Source organism: Xenopus laevis, chromosome 9_10L, assembly GCF_017654675.1.
Source record: "Xenopus laevis strain J_2021 chromosome 9_10L, Xenopus_laevis_v10.1, whole genome shotgun sequence".
In the NCBI taxonomy this organism is placed as follows: Eukaryota; Metazoa; Chordata; class Amphibia; order Anura; family Pipidae; genus Xenopus; species Xenopus laevis.
In genome coordinates this window covers 51233011-51248782 of record NC_054387.1, presented here as the reverse complement: position 1 = coordinate 51248782, position 15772 = coordinate 51233011, and the positions used below count along the sequence as shown (strand labels likewise).

General features: G+C 43.2%; 1 protein-coding gene across 1 annotated transcript in view; it reads left to right on the top strand.

The window, feature by feature from the left end:
* The window catches only part of LOC108701172 (UDP-GlcNAc:betaGal beta-1,3-N-acetylglucosaminyltransferase-like protein 1), a 120998-nt gene that overhangs the window by 38746 nt on the left and 66480 nt on the right, over positions 1–15772 (top strand). The window contains exon 7 of the mRNA XM_041577036.1: positions 13716–13811. Coding sequence (XP_041432970.1) covers positions 13716–13811 — 96 coding nt within the window. The remainder of the gene's footprint in view (positions 1–13715; positions 13812–15772) is intronic.

Here is a 15772-nt window from a genome sequence, read left to right as displayed (position 1 = left end):
AAGACTGTAGTATAAGTTGGAAATAATATGGAGTCAGTTGGGCAAGATGGAGACAGCAGAGCTAGATGGATGCAATAGGGCATGATGACAATAAAACATAAAGAGATTGCAGTGCAAGCTGGAGACAGATGGCTTAATTAGGGAAAGACAGTGACAGTATGACTTTATTTCAGAGCTGCCCAACCCACAACACTTCAGTTGTTGATGATATATAACTCCCATCAGCAGTAAAGATTGTAAGTGGGGTGTTCAGCAAATGCAGAAAGGTCTTGAAGTGTTTTTTTTGCCCTGGATCTCATCACTAACAACAGATAGAATGTTTGAAACCTTTTTCATTGTTGCTCCAGTAAATTCATACTGTTGAGAGGGGGAGGGGGGTAGCTTTCTTGGATATTAAAAGTCCAAACTAAAGCCTGTATATGGTTTTATGAGGGAGTAGGAGGTGTAGCAGGAGCCACTTATCTTTGGGTTGAAGATCAGTCTGGCGTTGTTGTGCCCTCTATAAACTGATTGGCAGGGAACTCACATTAAATTCCTCCAGGCTTCTCAGTAGGAAAGTCAGCATTCCTTTACACTAGGGCCACGTAGGTGGAATCTGATTGGCTGCTGGAGCACAAGGGATACAACACCTCACAGACATTCCTCCTGGGAGATAAGCAGAGCTGGTTTGACCGAAAAGATAGATAACTGCAGGTTATTTCTGTACTCACTGTACAAGTGGAATCCACTTAAGAGGGTCAGGCAGCAAAAAGCACACAAGGGGCCTCGTGCTCCCTTCACGGAGATTGGCCTGGCAATGCCCCCAGCCAAGAATTTCATCTTAGCACACAAAATTAAATATTGCCTGTCTAAGGGAACAATGTAGCAACCATCTGATGCATAATCCTATAAATACAGAGAAAGAATGTTCTGGACACACAATTAGCTATAACCTCATACTGTATTGTCTAAGAGAAACAATATGGCGCCTCATACCCATATGTATAAATACTAATATACAGAGAAGGAATGTTCTGGGCATACGGTAAAGCTATACCTACTGCATTGTTAAGGAAGTGCACACTATGATACACACTGAACAATGTCCAAAATATTTGCTTTTCTTAGAAGCGCTGCTTCCCCTTTTTATGTGTATATGCATATATAAGGGCAATGTTATATATGGGTTACCAGGGAAGTGCTGAATGTGGAAGTGATTATTTTAGATAATCCTCATATTTTTTTAACATTGCGTTAGAGCTGAGGGAAATGACCAGAAAACAATGACGTTGTTTGCATACATGTATGTTGCACTGAACTACAATGTTGCTTTTTGTTTAAGAAGCCATTCCATTTACTGCTGTGAATTTATATTTGTAGATCATTGGGGTGGCTCCCCCTAGAGGGTCCAATGCAGTGGATGGGGCCAGTCATTTAGGGTGATATTTGAGGGTGACATTATTTATAATCTTGGATATCCCAAACACAAGAGTTACTTATTATGAATTGTTTACATTTCTTTGGGGATCCCTATGAAATCTTTTACCACAAAGTGAGAGGGGTCCAGGGCTACAAAAATTCTGAAAACCTTGAATTATGCTGGTATGGCTTTTCAAGGTTTAGACCAGTGCTATCCAACTGGTGGCCTGCGGCCCCCCTTGTGTGGCCCCCCACATAAAAGCCTGACTGCTGTAACGGCTTACATTGTGTTACATTGTGCTCACATTCACCTGTAATCCCCCATATATTGTTCATACATGTGAGATCTCTATTGTTTACACCCCTAAAGCCCTGTACTGTACACACCTCAGACCCAGACTGAAAGCGCTCCACATTGTTCACCTGTTCACATCTCATACAAACTGCTGGAGGGGCACCAGCATTGTGTCACTGTATGTAGCACAGTATGACCTGTTCATCTATTCTGCCTTTCCTATGATCTTTGTGTGTGTGTGTGCCATACTCTGCCTGCCCTATTCTCCCTGTGTGAGCCATACTCTGCCTGCCCTATGCTCCCTGTGTATTTCATACTCTGCCTGCCCTATGCTACTTGTGTGTAGCATGCTCTGCCTGCCCTATCCTCCCTGTGTATCCAATATTCTGCCTGCCCAATGTTCCCTGTGTGTGCCATACTCTGCCTGCCCTATGCTTCCTGTGTGTGCCATACTCTGCCTGCCCTATTCTCCCTGTGTGTGCCATATTCTGCCTGCCCTATGTTCCGTGTGTGTGCCATACTCTGCCTGCCCTATGCTTCCTGTGTGTGCCATACTCTGCCTGCCCTATTCTCCCTGTGTATGCCATATTCTGCCTGCCCTATGTTCCCTGTGTGTGCCATACTCTGCCTGCCCTATGCTTTCTGTGTATGCCATATTCTACCTGCCCTGTTCTCCCTGTGTCTGCCATACTCTGCCTGCTCTGTGCACCTTGTGTGTACCATACTCTGCCTGCCCTATGTTCCTTGTGTGTGCCATACTCTGCCTGCCCTATGCTCCCTGTGTGTGCCATACTCTGTCTGCCCTATGCTTCCTGTGTGTGCCATACTCTGCCTGCCCTATTCTCCCTGTGTGTGCGCCATATTCAGCCTGCCCTGTGCTCCTTGTGTGTGCCATACTCTGCCTGCCCTATCCTCCATGTGTATGCCATATTCTGCCTGCCCTATGCTTCTTGTGTGTGCCATACACTGCCTGCCCTATTCTCCCTGTGTGTGCCATACTCTGCTTCCCCTGTGCTCCTTGTGTGTGCCATACTCTGCCTGCCCTATCCTCCCTGTGTATGCCATATTCTGCCTGCCCTATGTTCCCTGTGTGTGCCATACTCTGCCTGCCATATGCTTTCTGTGTATGCCATATTCTACCTGCCCTGTTCTCCCTGTGTCTGTCATACTCTGCCTGCTCTGTGCACCTTGTGTGTACCATACTCTGCCTGCCCTATGCTCCTTGTGTGTGCCATACTCTGCCTGCCCTATGCTGCTGTGTGTGCCATACTCTGCCTGCCCTATGCTCCCTGTGGGATTTGAGCCTGGTAGGGTTTAGCATTTGGAAATTGTTGTTAGGGGCCCCTAATGTGTTTAATCATGTATTGGGGGTGCTGTGTTATCCACAGGGCAGGAGGAGCACCAAATGTGGATATGGTGGTAACATGGGTGTGATTTAAAGTAGGTGTGGTTTAAAACAGGGAGTGGACAACACTGGCTTCAATTATTGGCCCTCCACCACCTAGGCCAGAAAAAGTTGGAGAGCACTGGTTTAGACTGTTACAGTGATGAGCAGGCTACACCAATGGAACCAGGAATGGCTAAGTATCAAGTCCATGAGATGCCATCATTGATGTCTTCACTATTTCCATGTTTTTGGATACTGTAACCTTATTATAAGTTGTAGGGTGCACTACCAATGTTAAACCACAAAGAAGAAGGGGCTCATACACCCAAAATGTCTGAAAAGCATTGAATCAGCCTGGTGTGTGGTTGCATGGTTGATGGGGACACTGGGTGGGACAGGAGTGTGTCCCCCATCAAGCCAATAAGATATATAATCAGTGTCTTGGCAAGTCTCCACATCTTATGTCTTGTTTTTAATTGTTCCTATTTAGGCAATGCTCGCCCAAATACACTTGAAGGCATATTTATTAGGCATGACTGGTTAAGATGCCTATAGCAACCGATAAGTAATTAAATTTGACCAGTCACCTACAAGTTAAGGTGGCCATACATGCAGAGATCTGCTCATTTGCAGAGGTCCCCAAATGAGTGGATTTCTCCTTGAGGTGCTGATCAGATCATGGGCCCTATGACAGTTGGATCGAGGACCGCATCAACAAACCGATGCGGCCCTCAATCCGATGGGATTTTTAAACCTGCCTGATCAACATCTGCCGGACTTTCAGCCAGATATCGATCGGGAAGCCTGTCTGAGTGCCACATACACTGCCCAATAAGCTGCCGACTTAATCTGTCAGCAGCTTATATCTGCCCGTGTATGGGGACCTTAAGAAAACAAACTATGTCCCTTGGTCATACTAGAACAAGGCCGGTTCAGATGGATGTTGAGTGATCAGATAGTATCTTGACCTTACTGTTCAGGCTTTGAGAACATCTTTCCTTCAGCTGTGGTGTATGCAGCCTCTGGTCACACCATATGGTTGGGGGTGAATATGAACCAAAATTCTAACACAAACAAAGCCTAGAGAGTTTCAAACAGACAATCTGGCTATAACTTTGGGATCTTCAGTTGTGTATTAGCAATTTTTGGGGCCACCACGGGTGCTTAGGTCCTTTGTTATGCTAGGACTTTACCTTACAGGAAATCGATGTTGCAGTCTAACAGCTGCTGTCTGAGTGATGTCACAATTGTGTTTGTTGAGAGACAATGTGCAGGGCACCCGTCTTCTCCTTTCTCCCTACATACTAAATTTGAATGTATGAGAAAAAAAAGGCATTTTAATAATTAGAAGATAAGTGACAGGCGGCATGCTTGGTATGAGGAGTGTGCATTCCTTAAACTCCAGGCATTGCATGCCGTTGCCTCTTACAATACAGCACTAATCCCAGTGCCCTCAAGAGGATGTTATACAAATTATGGGCTTCAATAAACTGTACTTAGTGGGTCATACCATGGTTCTCAGGCATGTTTAAATAACGACTTATTGCTTGGGAAAGGCAGTCAGGGTTTCCATCATTTCCCTTGACAACTTGCATTAGGGCCCAGGGAAGAGTTGAAGCAATAATGGCTTCTGCCAAAGATAAGGACACATGCATAGATACAGAAAGCAGAATTTGCTAGACCAGTGTGTACACTTGTGTATAAATACAAATATACAGAATCTTTATAAGAAATGCAGTGATTGTAAATAGGGTATAGACCCCTGTAATTCAAGATGGAATCCTGCCCTGTGGCTTAGTGCCGCACACGTGACCTGGAACAGGGGAACGGACTATAATTGCAGACTGAATGAAAGTGGTGCTTATGCTTTTGTTGACTTTATATATACACAGAGCTGGCAAGTCTGACACTTCATCATTGTGTTATTTCACTTGCCCTTAATTTGTGTTGTTATGGGATGGAGAAGCAACTTGCGAAAGTGTTTCGCCAACAATGGACGGTTTGTACATTTATTTATTTTCGCAAGGCTCTGCCAGCCTGATACTGGCACTGTTTGTATATCCTTGTGTTAGGGCTTAGTGGCTTCTCTGCAAGCATTGGTCTTATGTTGATGACTTTGTTGAAGTATATATTATATGTGTCCAAATGTATCATTATATAATGAGAGTGACACATTAAACTAATACTGTCCTCAGTTACATACCTGAGGTGGATCCCTCATACCTCTTCATCCATTTTTGCTGCAGCAATGACGTGGGCCTTAGTGATGGATAAAAGACCTGAATTTCAGCCATAAAGCAGGGCAGGACTGCTGTGGGTATCAGATAGGATCTGTGTGACTGTGACAGAATGCTCTGTTATAAAGATAGCTAGAATCTCAGCCATAAAGCAGGACCGGTTAGGACTGCTGTTTACAGTGGGTATCAGGATCTGTTCCACTGCAACAGAATACTGTGCTATAAAACCACACTTCTAGATGTTGCACATTTTTTCAAGCAGTAATATAAATTATATTAAGTTTGGTTCCTGTTTTTATCCCCATATAAATAATGCACAGAGAGAACAGTAATGACTCAATTAGAATTCTAATAACAATAAAAATGAGAACATGCTGAAACTTCCCTTCATGCGTGAAACCTCATTCTCTGAATCATGGCGTTCTCTTTCTAAAGAACTTTTTGTGCTCTCAAAAAATGCACCCAGATCCCCTATCCTACTGTGTCTATCCAGGCAATGTAACGGGTCAGGGGGGATGAGACGTATTGGTGAAAAGCCGCCCATTCATAGCCAAATACTGGTTCATGCCACTGATCTGTTCTACACAGGGCCAGCTATTTTATGCCTCTACTGTCTCTTGTTCTCTATGTCCAAATGATGTCTAGAAATGGACCCTTACTCAACTGCAATTCCCATCATGCCTAGCTATCACTATGAACTCATTGCCAGGCCCTGGGGCCACTCTCTGAGAGAGAATGACCTTCATGCTTTGCTAGTTATACAGAACGTTTGACTGACAGGCGGTTATGTAGGTGTCACCTGCAGGTCTGTATTGCTTGTGCAACATGTTGTCCAAATTCCTATCACTACGTATTGTGGCCAATGGTTTGCTTTGCTTTCTGCCACCTGCTCCGGGACATATCTACAGAGGAAGCTGACCCTGTGGCTGCATGGGGGCCCAGAAGGTATAGGGGCACGATGGTTGATCCCAATGTTATTAATAGGGGGAAAAAGATAAATATATAGGAAGGCAGGTATTTTTTTTCCAGAAAAGGTGGCAACCCTAGGCCCAGGAGGTATAGGGAGCCCTATGAAGCCCTACTTGATAAGCAATTTCAATATATATTTGTAAAACAGGACAACCTCTGGATATCTGGATATTTTGGGGCCCTAAAATAAATTTGCTATGGGGCCCAGTAAAATCTAGTTACACCACTGGTCTGCACGCAATGCCCTTTGGTTTAAAAGGTTTTTGCACATGCATGCACCAAGTTTGTAACTATTTTATGTTTGCAAACCACAACAGCTGTACGTGTGTATGGCTGCAGGCTATGGGAGTGTAGAGACTTGCCTTATGCACCCTGCTATTCTGCACCCACCTATGTTAGGCTTATGCCCCACAGCCTGCCATACATTGGTGCCTTGGAATTAATAAAGGGGGGTCTAATAACCAAGTATATGAGCGCAAAGAATGCGCTGAACTGAACTGAACTGTTATGGACTACTAAAGGCAGTTGGAGGATGTTGGTTTATGGGTACATGAGTTCTTTAGCTGTCTGACCAGTCCTCCTGTACTGTGAGTGTAGTAGATGTACAAATGAGTGAAGACAATAGCATTCCAGCCAGAAATGGAAGGGGTTAGTGCCCTGGGTTGGTAGTACAGCAAAATATCAGAACTGGTTCTCTCTGGATTGCAAGTGGCCCATGAGCGCAGCTGCAGGAGGGACGGCAGATTCAGGGAATCACTGTGTTAGCAGGCAGTTTGCCCCATTTTGAGGGTTCCACATTCACGCCACATAAGAAGGTGTGATCTTCCCGGGATCCCCATATCCCTGGGAGCTTCTCTGTAGGATCAGACTTGCACCACCCCTGTTTACTTTCCCTTTACAACTCTTCGTCACTTTCCCATCTCATTTACTAGGACAAAAAGGAAGATTTAATCCTTCATTCTGCACTTTCTCTGTTCTCCAGTCAGCCTTTAGGGCTGCCAAAAATGGCCGCAGTTAGTGCACATATTGACATCATTTATTAAAGGTCCTAACACACTACCTGCGCTCCACCATAGTTCTTTCCTCACACACAAGTGAATGAAATGACCTAGGAGAACCTGAAAACTTTTGTCACTGTCAGTCTGGTGGTAATTAATGCAGTTACTTTGATGACAAGCGAAAAAACAACCCCTGAGCTTGCAATTTAAACTGGTTGCTATTGTGCCATGGTCCTAATAATCAGGCTGAATGTGAGCCTCGGTGCTGAGAAGTAGACCATCTGAATAGAAAAGATAAGTGATAAAGGGGATGGACACCTTAAAATTGTTATGGTAATAATCCACAACCATTTGTTGCTTGTCTTTATGTATTCATTTTGGTTGTTAGGGTCCCCCTTAGTCTAGCAACCTAGCAGTGGTTGGAATAACAATAGGAAAGGGTTGTTAAGCTCCTTTAAATATAACATTTCTAGCATCAGAGTAAAATATTGTTTCTGTTTGCCATGGTTGCTGACCCTAGAAACCAGACAGCCTTTTGTAATGTCGGCAAGAGGATAAAAATGCTGCCCCTGGCTGTATGTTCGGGAACTGCACCTGCGTTATATGCAAAGCTCTGTCCTGTATATTTGTATATACTGGCTGCCATCAGTGATTTCTCTTTATTATGCATGTGCTGGAATGTCCTGCTGGCACTGCGCCTGCTAAAAGAACACTTTAATTTTCAGCAATTTTTTAAAACATGAGTGCGAATTTGATAACAGGAAATATGTAAGAAGTGCGACTAACTGCGAATTTCCTGAGACAGAGAGCGAGAAGAGAGTAACTGAGACCCCAAAAAAGTCTGGTTGGCATATGAGCAGTTTTGTCAGATATTGTCTGAACGGCACAGGCAGCACAGTATACCTGACACTGTTTTACTCCAGTCTAATAGAACTGCTTGTGCTGGTTCTCTTCAGCCTTGGGTCTGTGTATAAATCAGGTCCGTTATACCAGTGGCACCACATGAGCACTGGCAATTGTACAGTGCAGCGAGCTGGACACACCTACCGGTAAATAATGAAATTTTAGATTAAATTCTCTATAATTAGTATAATTTTGTCAGGAACCAGGAATGGGAACGTAAGACTGGAAATCGTCTGCAGCACAGTGATGTGTGGACACAAAGGTGGGCAGAATTGGACCCAGTTATTCCAGCGAGTAAGGAATGTAATTATGACGGCAGCAGATTCACACTTCCCAAGGTGCTGCTTACATGCACTCACTCACTTTATCCCCTGCCTCCCAGGATACTCTGGTTACTGTCTGTAATTGCCTTTACTCTGGCACGGGGTGCTTGGCCTCAACCAGCAGCTGATTGTACTTGGCACCAGACACAGGCTGGCACCAGTCCATGGGTCTGTTCAACCTGACTGCAGCGCAAGAGACATTCTCCTTGTATTCAGAACTGACCGCGTCAAACAGCTAATCAGGACCGAAGCGGCCTTAATTGCATTGTTATAGAGTTGGCCAAATTGTGCCGCCCTTAATTAGATCCACTTTATATTCAGCAGAGCCGCTCCTGAAACTGTTCCGCTCCGGTGCAGCTCATTCTCTGGTCACTTTTTGGGCGCCACATACAGGATGTAGGAATCAGGCCTTAATGGTATTTTCTGCACAGATCAGTGATGCATTAGGGTTTTAATTAGCTTCTTTAATTGTGTATTGGTACTGGGTCCAACAAGGAGGTGTCTTGTGTCCTTACTGTCTCAACAGTAAACTCCCCCCCCCCCCCAGAACCAAAGTGTATTAATGTAAGTGACATGTTTATGGGTCAGTCCTTCCTAGGCCCAAAGTGTACTAATGTCAGTGACATGTTTATGGGTCAGTCCTTCCTAGACCCAAAGTGTACTAATGTCAGTGACATGTTTATGGGTCAGTCCCTCCTAGGCCCAAACTGTACTAATGTAAGTGACATGTTTATGGGTCAGTCCTTCCTAGACCCAAAGTGTACTAATGTCAGTGACATGTTTATGGGTCAGTCCTTCCTAGGCCCAAAGTGTACTAATGTCAGTGACATGTTTATGGGTCAGTCCTTCCTAGGCCCAAAGTGTACTAATGTCAGTGACATGTTTATGGGTCAGTCCTTTCTAGGTCCAAAGTGTACTAATGTCAGTGACATGTTTATGGGTCAGTGCTTCCTAGGCCCAAAGTTTACTAATGTCAGTGACATGTTTATGGGCCAGTCCTTCCTAGGCCCAAAGTGTACTAATGTCAGTGACATGTTTATGGGTCAGTCATTCCTAGACCCAAAGTGTACTAATATCAGTGACATGTTTATGGGTCAGTCCTTCCTAGGCCCAAAGTGTACTAATGTCAGTGACATGTTTATGGGTCAGTCTCTCCTAGGCCCAAAGTGTACTAATGTCAGTGACATGTTTATGGGTCAGTCCTTCCTAGACCCAAAGTGAACTAATGTCAGTGACATGTTTATGGGTCAGTCTCTCCTAGGCCCAAAGTGTACTAATGTCAGTGACATGTTTATGGGTCAGTCCTTCCTAGACCCAAAGTGAACCAATGTCAGTGACATGTTTATGGGTCAGTCCCTCCTAGACCCAAAGTGTACTAATGTCAGTGACATGTTTATGGGTCAGTCCTTCCTAGACCCAAAGTGTACTAATATCAGTGACATGTTTATGGGTCAGTCCTTTCTAGGTCCAAAGTGTACTAATGTCAGTGACATGTTTATGGGTCAGTCCCTCCTAGACCCAAAGTTTACTAATATCAGTGACATGTTTATGGGTCAGTCCTTTCTAGGTCCAAAGTGTACTAATGTCATTCAGGATCAGTGCCAGAGTATTATATGTATAAGTTAAAATGCCACAAGGGGGTTAGATGTCATAAACCTCCCAATGTAAATATGCCTTTTATTCCGTGTAAATCCTGGGGTGCACCCTGCATTATGCTACGTGCACTCTCAGTCCGTAACTGACATGTTAATGAGAGATGTATTAATGTTTTTGTCTCTGGCTGTTTCTCAGGTTCAGTGGGGGAGACGGTGGGCAGGGATTTGCTTTGATATGGAAGCAGCTGCTGTTTGTGTTCCGCCAAAAACCAGTCCTGGGAGGCATCCAAGCCATTATGTTGGTTAGAAATATTTTTTTCGGTGGGAAGGATGGGGGGATATATTTCAGTTTTAGGTGCATATAACATCTTTTTGCTTTGTTGATTTATTGATGGTTGTTAATAGTGCCAGGATCCCACTTTGCTGGTGCCTGTGATCAGCTTTCCATCCCCATTATTTTTTGTTTATATATGTATATTTATTACTGTATCTGTGCTGTTAAACTAGCAGTACTGGGGGCGCAGTTGGCTGCACATCAGGTATATGGCACTGAATTTATGGCTGTATCTGTGCTATTAAACCTTTGGTACAGAAACAATTGCACACTATCTTGGAATGTCACTTAGTGCATCATACAAGTTAATTGTAATGTGACTGTGCCCTTTAGAATGCTAAATAGGAGTGCTATTAGGGGCAGACGGGAACACAGCAGTGCAGCTCACGTGTATGGATGAGGGAGGCACTAAGTAAATAAAAATTAGGAAGGAAACAGAACACAGAAATATGAACCAAGACTTTCTCTGTTTTGCTTTGGGTGTTCCCTGTTTTTCTTCTCCTGTGTAAATTTGAGGACATTACCAGAACTTGGGGTTGTTTTTCTTACTAGTGCTTATTTGGGATTTAGTGGTGTGTATGGAGAAAACTCTGAGATAACCATACCTATTCAAAATGGACAGAGTTAGTGCCACCCTGTTATGTTTAAAGAGCACAGTCTCAGTATTTTTAGACTTGACATGATACTTATCCCAATCCAAGTGCCAGTTGGACAGCACCACAGCATATGTTGGAGTTAGAAGTGTAATGGCAGGCACTGCATCTAGGAGCCCACAGTTTTACAAGGACTGTGCCCCAAAAGTTATCAGTCTTGCAGATTGTTCTATAAGGAACAAATGATAACGCCATACGTTATGGGCAGGCAACTTGTCCCCAAGACAATCAACTAGTGTTACAGGAGTCTTTAGGTTTTGGGTACCGGTTGGGCATCACTGGAAAGGAATAAGCAGAACCAATGGGGATACGTTTATCATACAAAGAGTCAGTGGATAGAATAGTTGCTTCTCACACCAGTCAAGAACTGCAGGATTTTATCCCTGGAAATGGTCATGGTGGGCAATGAACCATTGTACCGCTCAGTTCTTCTGTGTGAGATGGGTCAAGTCAGGTCTTTGTGTAACAGTTTCATTGGTCTAACATGAATAGAGCCACAAGCCTTGATCTGTGCCAGGGACAATTCTCATGTTTCATGTTCCATGAAACTTTCCCAATTCTGGCAGATGTCAATACCGATGTATTGTAATGAAACGACTGTACCCCAAGCCTGTCTCTCCGGAACCTACCCAGCAAACCCTCTGATGGGCTTCATTATGGAAACCAACAGGTGACAAACTGGAAAAGGTCACTGGTTTCTTTTAGTCTGTTCAAGTGAAGTCCTTATACCATTAAGGAACTCCACCCATTACATAGTTACATTGTTAAATCTGGTTGAGAAAAGACAGTCCATCTAGTTCAACCCCTCCAAATGAAAACCCAGCATCCATACACAAACCCTCCTTACCTTCACACAATTTACATACATCCATATCTATAACTATAAAGTTTAGTATCACAATAGCCTTTGATATTATGTCTGTCCAATAAATCGTCCAAGCCACTCTTAAAAGCATTAACAGAATCAGCCATCAACAAACCCATACTAGAAAAAACCCCTACCCCCTACCCTGCGTAGACCAACCTCCCTCCTCCCCCACAGCCTGATTGCCACCTGGCCAAATGCCCCTAATTTTTTACTTACCCCTCTGTGCAGATCTGGCCTTGGGAGTTCACGTACGCCATCTTTTTTGGGTCTTCCAACTTCCAACTCCTCCAACTTTTGGATGTCTCTACTCCAGGCTATACCCCCTCTATTAAATGAAGGTTTAATTGTCAGCTAGGAGAAGTGAGTATGGCTATGGTTGTGGTGGTGGTGCCTCTAAGGGCTGATTCTATCTTAGAAGCTGTAAGGTTCATGGTGTTCCCTTGAAAATGGGCATTGGTGGCCTGTCTCAACTGGAAGTAGGAGAACCAGGGGAGAGCCTCCTGGGTTTGACCCATAGGTAACTTTTCATGTAGATTAATATTTTGAAATAAGATTTTTAGTGTCAGTATCACTTTAAGGAAATTTCCAACACACTGCCATTTAGTGTATAACTTGTATTTATATAATTTTTGCCTTGCATTTATCAACATTGAACCTCATTTTCCAGTTTGCTGCCCAGTTTTCCAACTTAGACAAATCACTATGCAAAGTGGCAGCATCCTGCATGGAACCTACAGTTCTGCACAATTTAGTATCATCTGCAAAAATAGAAACAGTACTTTCTATGCCCACCTCCGGGTCATTAATAAACAAGTTGAAAAGCAAGGGACCTAGTACAGAACCCTGCGGTACTCCGCTAACAACACTGGTCCAATTAGAATTTTTTTTTTTTACCACCACTCTTTGTAGTCTATCTTTTAGCCAGTTCTCTATACAGGTACAAACATTCCTTAATTCAATCAGTAATCTTCTGTGTTGCACTGTATCAAATGCTTTAGCAAAGTCTAAGTAAATCTCATCCACTGTCATCCCAGAATCTAGGTCCCTGCTTACCTTCTCATAAAAAGAAATTAAGTTAGTCTGGCAAGATCTATTACGCATAAAACCATGTTGGCACAAACTCATAGTCTTATGATTTGTAATCTCTCTTATATGATTTCCTAAGGATGCTGGGAATTGCATTTCTAAAAAGTGGCACCATGCAGTAATTTTGTTAATCTGTATAATGATTCTTTAGGGTTAATTATAAGACATGAAATAGTGTATGTCACTGCTATGAACTTTAATAATGCCATTTAACCAACTCATTGGCACAGTGTGCCAGTCTCACTAATTAGATTACTTCTTATGCAACTCTATATAGCTCTGAGTACTACTCATGTATTTTTAAGCAGCGGCCCCCAACTTTTTTTTGCTCCACGGGCCAGTTTCAAGCCAGACCATTTTTACGAGGACTGGGGGATGTAGATACGTGGGTGCATTTCAGGCTTGCCAAAAAAACTGTCCAAACAGTATTTTCATGCCTATCGCTATCAGTAGAAAGCTACTTGGGATTCACACAACTGTTGTCATGGCAACGGTGCGTCAGGGAACTGGATTGCGGTAATTAGGGCCCCTTTCATTGTTTTTGCAGCTATTATAGACTGTAGCTGGGACCAGAGGCGGCCCAGTTCAGCACAGCCCACGGCTAGGGATGGGCCAATTTGACCCGTTTCGTTTTTCCAGGCATAACCCCTAATCCCTTTCTGTCTACAGATTATTGGATGTCAGGTACGGAGGATCCCAGAAGGGGCCACAGAGCGATATACAAGATGGATTAACAGCCTGACTCAGGAACAGCTGCTCACACAGGTAACCCTACATACAGTGTGTGTGTGTGTGTGTGTGTGTGTGTGTGTGTGTGTATGTATATATATATATATATATATATATATATATATATATAAATATTATAAAGGTCATGGAACTCTGAGGTAACTTCTAATATCCTCATATTTTGCAACTGGGGGTACTTTATTTATTATAATACACACGTTTCAGTGAGTCATGTGACAGAAATGACATCAGAACTCACCGTTTATAACTGATGACATCAGAACTCACGGTTTATAAGAATATAATTTACAAGATATTCATGGCTTTTGTGTATTATATATATATATATATATATATATATGTTATACGGATAGTAAAAGTCTAATGTATTATAGCTCTGAGTACTACTCATGTATTTTTAAGCAGCGGCCCCCAACTTTTTTTTGCTCCACGGGCCAGTTTCAAGCCAGACCATTTTTACGAGGACTGGGGGATGTAGATACGTGGGTGCATTTCAGGCTTGCCAAAAAAACTGTCCAAACAGTATTTTCATGCCTATCGCTATCAGTAGAAAGCTACTTGGGATTCACACAACTGTTGTCATGGCAACGGTGCGTCAGGGAGCTGGATTGCGGTAATTAGGGCCCCTTTCATTGTTTTTGCAGCTATTATAGACTGTAGCTGGGACCAGAGGCGGCCCAGTTCAGCACAGCCCACGGCTAGGGATGGGCGAATTTGACCCGTTTCGTTTTTCCAAAATTTTGCCGCCGGCGAAATGTCCCGACACCCATTAAAGTCTATGGGCGTCAAAAAAAAATGTTTTTTTGACGCACGCCGCCATACAAGTCTATGGGCGGCGAAACAAGGTGAAAAAATTCGTCCATCCCTACTCACAGCCTGTCGTGGGGACTGCTGTTCTAAAGTATAATGTACCCCTACTGTAGTACAAGTTCAAGGATATTACAGAAGTCACAGAGATTTTTATGTATATTATACAAACACAGAATGTCAGTGAAACAATTGCTTTATCCTTCTGCAAAATTAATTGGTTCAAACCAATATTTAGCCATTGCTACTTAAATCCTGAAAGTATGTGGAAATCTTTGCAGTCAGGGAGAGGTAACGCAATGCACACACCCCTCTGATCTTCAAAATTAGATGCTCTTAGTTTTGTTTCCATACAAGTTTAACAGGTGGGGCATTCATTCAAGTGCACTCTTCAGTCTCTTGTCAGCAAATACTAAGACCATAAGCATTTTACCAGTCTGTGTAGCTCTAAAGAAACCTGGATCTGGAGACAGAATGGCCACTTCTCCAGAGCTCTTACAGAAGTTCACCTTCAAATTACTGATTCACACTTTTCAATTGCATTAGTAACCCCTTGATTTCTCTCTCTGGTCATTGGTGGTTTTGGGCCTCCTAGGGCCCACCAGAAAACCTGACAATAAGGAGCTGCTCTCGTTATTTCATCTAAGTATAGGTTGTTCTATAGTCTTGATTTAGTCAGGTTCTTGTGTAGTACTTACCCCTTTAGGCTACTGAAAAGGTAAGGCATGGACAAGTTACCCCACAGACATTGTATTAATAATTATCAAGTGTTCTACCTCTGATTGAACATTGTAGAGTACCAACAGTTGACTTCCATTAACATAGCCACGTTGGAGGAGGTCATATTGAGGGTGAAAAGTAGAAATGTAGTTTCTTATTGTTTGACAGGAGGATTTTCACAGCTGCATTAGGGTTGAGATCACCAGTAAGCCCATGGTTGCAGTAATCTTGATGGGAATGGATTACAGCATGCTTATCAGCTTTAACAAAGTACCTACTTGGCCCATAGCTTTATGGCCAAGATCCTGGTTGCCCTTTACCCGAAAAAGCTTATTTTACATTTAAGAGTAAGGAAATATTGAACGGAAGGTTCTTATGGAACGGGTGCTCATATGACGTGATATACAAATAAAAAATCTTGGCAAGGATGCAGAATGAACTTTCCTGAT